At 69.0% G+C, this 6,814-nt stretch overlaps 2 protein-coding genes across 2 annotated transcripts; both read left to right on the top strand.

The window, feature by feature from the left end:
- Positions 1-242: 242 nt before the first annotated feature.
- On the top strand, positions 243-3,803 carry AURANDRAFT_71712 (hypothetical protein; the record flags this gene model as incomplete). Its single annotated transcript, XM_009039149.1, has 4 exons — positions 243-1,842; positions 2,124-2,157; positions 2,561-2,794; positions 2,861-3,803. The coding sequence occupies 4 exons, from the start codon at positions 323-325 to the stop codon at positions 3,779-3,781; spliced, it is 2,709 nt and encodes a 902-aa protein (XP_009037397.1).
- A 2,057-nt stretch (positions 3,804-5,860) lies between these two features.
- AURANDRAFT_26604 (hypothetical protein) lies at positions 5,861-6,488 on the top strand (the record flags this gene model as incomplete). Its single annotated transcript, XM_009039150.1, has 2 exons — positions 5,861-6,072; positions 6,128-6,488. 2 exons carry the CDS (start codon positions 5,861-5,863, stop codon positions 6,486-6,488), a joined length of 573 nt encoding a protein of 190 aa, XP_009037398.1.
- Between the last annotated feature and the right edge of the window lie 326 nt (positions 6,489-6,814).

Here is a 6,814-nt window from a genome sequence, read left to right as displayed (position 1 = left end):
CCGCTCCCGCAGGCGGTTTCCGAGGCCGTGTGCGCCGTCGCGCGCACGCCGTTTCCAGCGCTCAAAAGTGGCACGCGACCGCGCAGGGACTAGTAGACGCGGACGGAAGCGGCGCGGGGGTCACAGGCGGCCTCATACGGCCTGTGGCGCGGCGCGAAGGCCATATTGAGGCTAATTGCTTCTCGAGCTGGGCTTTGTTGTGCAGAGGAGGAGCTCGCGCGCGCGCAGCCGCTCGTGGTGGCGCACGCCCGCTACTTCCGCCACCATTCTCCGGAACAACTCGGGCGACCTGGGCAGCCGGCGGGCCGCCGATGGTCGCGGCATGAGCGCGCCGCCGGCGCCGCGGGCGGCGGTCGTGAAGCGGCGCATCACGCTGGCCGTGCTCACGCTCGTCAACAGCACGAACTTCTGGCAGCGGAATCTGCTCTACGCGCTCGCGAGCGTCTGGCCGCCGAACTGCCTCGACACCTGCGAGGGCGCGACGTTCGTGCCCATTTGTAGCAGCTGCGGCGCCGCGAGCCTCGGGAGCGAGTCCGAGGACACGTGCCGCGCGTGCCAGGAGTGCCGCATCGAAGAAGAATCGGAGTTCTACAGTTTACGGGATGCCGCGTGCATGTCCGACGCCCAGTACGGCCTGCTGGCGTCCGTGTCGTTCACGATCATGTTCGCGGCGAGCGGCTTGGTCGCGGGCCACCTCACGGATCGCCTGGACGCGCGGAAACTGCACGCGGGCGCGGTGCTCGTCTGGTCCCTGTCGAGCTTCGTCAAGGTCGTGTCGCCGAATTTTAAACTGTTGGTGTGCATGCGCCTCATCATGGGCGTCGCCCAGGGCTTCAACGCGCCCTGCTCGTACCCCGTGATAGCCTACCACTTCTCGATGGCCGAAAGAGCGACGGCGAACGGCATGTACTCCATGGGCACCTACTTTGGGTCCGCGCTCTCCACGTTGTCGCTCATCTTCGCCATGTGGGTCGGCTGGCGCATGACGACGACGGCGGCGGTCGTCGTGGGGATTTTCGCCGCGGCGCTCTTGTACCTGACGGTCGACCGGCCGCCGCAGCGCTACGGCGCGACGGACGGAAGCGAGACCATGGTCAAGGCCATCGGCAACGCCGTCCGCTACGTGCGGCGCACGAGCCGCTTAGCCGTGCTCTACGGTTCCACATCCCTGCGCATGACGGCGACGGTGAGTTTGTGGACGTACCTGCCGAGTTACTACGCGCGCGCGTTCCCGCGGAACGAGGTCGCGTTTTCTCTGATCTACGCGTCGGCGACGCTGGTCTGCGGCGCGTTGAGCTCGTCGGTCGGCGGCGCCATCGCGGACCGCTGGGCGAAGACCCACAGCGGGGCCCACGGCTTCCTGCCGGCCGTGGGCGCGCTGCTGAGCATCGGTCCCACCGCGGCGATGTTCTACGTGCCGTCGTTCTCCGCGTCCGTGTGCTGCCTGCTGGTCGTCATCCTGCTGTCCGAGTGCTGGCTCGGGCCCTGCATGGGGCTGCTGATCAAGGACGTGCCGCCGCACATGACGGGCACGCAGGTCGCGCTCCTGCTGGTGTGCAACCAGCTGTTGGCGTCGCTCGGGCCCTGGGCCATCTCGCTCGCGGACGACGGCTCCGCGGACATCCGGCGGCCGATCCTGTCGGTGGTCGTGACGTGCTGCCTCTGCAGCGGCGTCGCCTTCGTGGGGCTCGGCTTCATGCACGGCGAGGAGACCGTCGCGCAGCAGCGGCCGACCTACGTCGTCGACGACGACCACCGCTCCGTCACGCTCCTCCCGGGCCGGGACCTCATCAACACGGAGACGGCGGCGCTCCTCGCGAACAAGACGGACCCGCCGGACAAGTGAGCGCGCGCCCGCCCCTCGCTCTCCCCGGCTCCGCACATCGTTACAAGTGCCGCCGCGCGAGCGCGTGGACCGCGCGGTCGAACGTCGGGCTCGTGATGGGCGTGTCGTGCTCGTAGAACGGGTTCATGACGAGCTTCACGTAGAGCTCGTGGATCTCGAGGAAGAAGTTGCGCACGGCGTCCTCGTTGCGGCCCTCGTGGAGCAGCAGGAACTTGACCTGGCCGGCCGTGACGTACGCGAAGACGTTCTGGTCGTTGAACTTGTCGACGATGCGCAGGTACCTGCGGCGTTTCGCGCGTCGCGGCGCGAATGTCGCGGGCGCGAAGCGCACATGTCCGCCTTCTCCTCCATGGCCATGTCGACCATGTCCATGGCGGAGTGGAGGATGAACTGGTTCAGGTGCGCCGTCTCCTCCGACTGCTTCGGCGCGTTCGACTGCGTGAACTCGGCCTCGTAGAGCGGCTCGCAGGAGCCCACGATGAGCAGCATGCGCGACGCCATGGGCGGGTAGGAGCGGCGGTGGGCGGCGCGCGCGGGCGCGTCCGAGGCTGAGTACACTGCACTGAAGGAGCAAGATCAGCCGCTCGCTAAAACGTTGCCGCAAAGCTCGACCTGCCTCTCTTCGAGCCCCGCGTCTTTCCCGGCCTGCAGAACGCAATGGCGCTGCCGTCCATGCTCCGGCTCGCCCTCGTGGCAATCGCCGCGGCCCGCCAGGTGTCCGTGTCGCGCCACATGGCGCTCACCATCGGCGACGCCACGCACAACGTCTTCGACTTTGGCGCCGCCGGCGACGGCGAGACCGACGACACGGCCGCGCTGCAGGCGGCCATCAACGCCTGCGCGAAGACCGGCGGCCTCGCCGTCGTGCCCGCCGGCCACACCTTCGTCATCACGAGCGTCACCCTGAACGTCTCCCACACGGGCCTCCAGATCGACGGCGCGCTCAAGGTCGCGCGCCCGCGCCCGAGCGCGCCCGACGCGCGCGCGCTCCCCCGAGGGCCGCGCGCTCCGTAGGTCGCCGACCGCGACTACTACACGGCCAAGGCCGAGGGCAAGGACGTCATCGTCATCACCAAGGGCATCACGGACGTCGCGATCACGGGCACCGACGGCTTGATCGACGGCGGCGGCGCGGCGTGGTGGCCCCACAAGGGCGACTTCCGGCCCCACATGGTCGGGAGCGACCGCGCGACGCGGCTGCTCGTGCACGGCGTCACGTTCCTCAACCCGCCGAGCCACTGCCTCGAGCTCAGCGCGGCCTTCGTGGAGCTGAGCCACGTCAACATCTTCGCGCCGCCGTCCACCGACGCGCCCGTCGTCTCCCACAACGCGGACGCGTACGACGTCCACGGCGCGTACGCGTACGTCCACGACGTCAACTTCACGACGGGCGACGACGACGTCGCCTTCCACGCGAACCACACGCTCGTCGAGAACTCCTACTTCGGCACGGGCCACGGCGCGTCCATCGGGAGCCTCTGCGACGCCTGGGTCACGAACGTGACCGTGCGGAACGTCGTCTTCCACGGCACGACGGCGGGCTGCCGCATCAAGACGCGGCCCAAGTGCGCGGGCCGCGTCTGGGACGTGCTCTACGAGAACCTGACGATGACGGACGTCGAGATGGTCTTCGATATTTCCATGTTCTACGACAACGACCACCCCTACCCCAAGGACAAGAAGACCACACTCAAAATCGAGGACGTGACGTTCCGCGACGTGACCTCCGCAAACCACAAGTTCTCGGGCTCCTTCTACTGCGACGAGGACAGCCCCTGCGAGCGCCTGACCTTCGACCGCGTCCACCTCGTCACGGACGACGCGTGGACCTGCAAGCAGTCGCGGAGCGGCGACGCGTGCTGCAGCCACTCCAAGGGCACCGCGACGGACGTCCAGCCCGCCGGGCTCACGGACTGCTTCGCGCACTCCCTGTGACCTTTTTAAGTTGTGCCATGTTACTGCCGCCGCGGCGGCGGCCCGTCGAAGGACGCGGCCGCGGGCCTCGGGCTCCGGGCCTCGCCGGGCGCCTTGAGGGACGCGGCGCCCCGGTACCTCGGCGACGACGCGGCGGAGCCGAGGCTCTTCGTCGACGGCGGCTGGGCGAGGTTCTGGCGCGAGGCGATCGCGGCGAGGTAGACGGGCCCGGCGCCGGGGCCGCGCGTTTTCTTCGACCGCCGCCGCGCGAGCATCGCGTGGATCTCGCACGTCTCCTGCCAGTGGTCGAGCTTGCGCTGCGTCTGCTCCAACGACAGCTCGGGCAGGCCCGGCAGCTGCGTGCGCCGCCGCCTCGACCGCTTCCGCAGCCGGCTCAGCGTCTGCCGCGCGCCCGCGAGCTTCCGGAACTCGGGCGGCCGCGCGTCGTTGAGCATCGCGTTGAGGCCCCGCATGCGCGACAGGGGCCGGCAGCACGCGGGCTGCCAGTCCTTCGGGTGGATGCCGTGGAAGGTGGAACAAGAAGAGTCGCCGAAGGACGGGTACGACTCGAGCGTCGTCTCCGAGTCGCAGAACGAGAGGTCCTCCTGGATCGACTTCGTCCGCTCGTGGCGCGGCGACCCCACGTAGTCGCCGGCGATGCGGAGGAGCGAGTCCTGGTGGCGGCCCGGGTCGTTCTGGGGCATGACGGGGATGCCGAGCATGGCGTGGATGCCCGTGGACACGAACGTCGCGCGGATCGTGCGGAACCGCTCGGGCTTCTGGGACCGGCACTTGGCGATGAGGGACCACCACTCGAAGATCGCGCGCAGGCAGACGTCGCGGCCCTCGACGCCCGGCGCCTGGTCGTCCTCGTGGACCGTGTTCAGGCGCACGATGGTCAGGAGGCGCCGGTGCTCGGACGTCAGCCGCGCGTCGACCTGCACCAAGACCGCGCGGAACCAGTGGCCGAAGGTGCGCTTCAGCAGGCCCGCCTCCTTCGCCAGCAGGTCGACGGACGTCGCGCCCTCGTCGTTCTCGGACATGAGCAGGTCCTTGTAGACGCGCATGCGCTCCTTGTGCAGGTCCAGGTGCTTCTTGATGTCGTCGAGCTCGCCCTTCCACCTGGGCAGCACAAGAGTGATTCAACGTCGCTTCAACGTGAGTGTTCCGCGCGCGCGCGTTACGGAAAACACATCCACGCTTCGAGACCGTTCCGAGAGATGATCGCTCGTCCAAGAATTAGCCGAAACGAGTGGAAAACGGCCGAGAGAGGAGCCTTTGAAGTTGGGCATGTCGCTCTCTTGTGCTGCCCTGCCTTCCACTCGATGGCCAGCGCGGCCTGCACCGTGTTGTGGGCGATCATCTTCGACGGCCCGACGGCGCCGGAGCTGGTCGCCTGGGCGCCCTCGAGCCGGCCCTTGCCCAGCAGCTGCTCGTGCTTCTCCGCCGCGAGCTTGTTGAGCAAATCGATGCCCGACTGCCGCGGCACGAGCAGCAGCTCCGGGTGGGCGTCGTGCTGGTGCATGGACCGGTTCCGGTGCTCCCGCGCCGCGTTGCGCTTGTGGATCATGTTGCCGTGGGCCTTGGGCCGGTGCCGGCCCTGGACCTCGAACTGGCTCCGCGTGATGAGCTGCTGCTCCTGGTTCAGGCGGTGGCGCATGTCCTCGATGACCTCGTCGCGGTGGTTGTTGTTCTGCTGCTGCCGCAGCTTCGCCTGCTCCCGCGCGCGCCGCTTCTCCTCCTCGCGCTCGCGCTCGAGCTCCTTGGCGGCGAGGTTCTTCATGCCCGTGGCCACGGACGGCCGCGACGGCATGTTTGGAGCGTTGGCGTGCGACGCTGTCGACGCCGCCGCGCGCGCCCGCCGCCGACGCGCGGGCGCCGCGCTGCGGCCCTCGGCGCCGGCGCCGGCGCCGGGCGGCCGCTTGACACCGCTCGACAGAGTGAGCGTTTCACAAAGTTGATTACAGAGCTCAACGTGTGAAGTTGAATCCGACGCTGCCCCGGAGAGCACGACGCTCCGATCGCAGCCACCCGCGCCGCCCGCCGCCGACCCGCCGCCGACCCGCGCCGCCCGCCGCCGACCCGCCGCCGATCGCACCGATGGGCGTCTTCGGTTCCAAGGCCGAGCTGCCGACGGGCCCCGTCGACGTCGCGTACAGTCCGCCGCTGCCCGTGAACGCGTCGAACCCCAAGGTCTGGTTCGAGATCACCGTCGGCGGCAACGTCATCGGGAAGATCGTCATGGAGCTCAAGGCCGACGTCTGCCCCAAGACCGCGGAGAACTTCCGCTGCCTCTGCACAGGCGAGAAGGGGTCGGTTCGCCGGCGCCCCCGCTTTCTCGGCGCCGCGCGAGCCGCGCCGCCGCAGGTTCGGCTTCAAGGCCTCGAGCTTCCACCGCGTGATCCCCAACTTCATGTGTCAGGGCGGCGACTTTACGCGCCACAACGGCACGGGCGGCAAGTCCATCTACGGCGAGAAGTTCAAGGACGAGAACTTCCAGCTCAAGCACGCGGGGCCCGGCGTGCTGTCCATGGCGAACGCGGGCCCGCACACGAACGGCAGCCAGTTCTTCCTCTGCACGGCGCTCACGTCCTGGCTCGACGGCAAGCACGTCGTCTTCGGCCAGGTCGTCGACGGCTACGGCGTCGTCAAGGCCGTCGAGTCCGTCGGCTCGAGCAGCGGCGCCACGGCGGCCAAGGTCCTCGTGTCCGACTGCGGCCAGGCGTAGGGCGGCGCGCCCCGGCGGCCCGCGACGCGCCCGTTAGATGAGGGTCGTGGTTTAGCGCAAGTCGCGAAAGGAGTCGCGTGGCATCGCGGGCATCGCGGCATTGCGGCATTGCAATGAGTTCACCGGAAATTGTTCACATTTGCGGGCATCGCGGCCGCCGCCGCCGCCGCGTAGTCTCCCGCGGCGTCGGCGAAATCGCCGAGCGTCTCCTCGGGGGGCGGGCCGATGACGTTTGCTGGTCGCACGGCCGCCGCGGCCGCGGAGTAGTCGTCGATTGCCGGCTCCTCGGGCGTGAGACACTCGGCGACGGACGTCTCGCGCGGTGG

The sequence above is a fragment of the Aureococcus anophagefferens genome, assembly GCF_000186865.1.
Source record: "Aureococcus anophagefferens unplaced genomic scaffold AURANscaffold_10, whole genome shotgun sequence".
Taxonomy (NCBI): domain Eukaryota; class Pelagophyceae; order Pelagomonadales; family Pelagomonadaceae; genus Aureococcus; species Aureococcus anophagefferens.
Note: the sequence above shows the minus strand (reverse complement) of the source record. Positions and strands in the feature narration are given on the sequence as shown.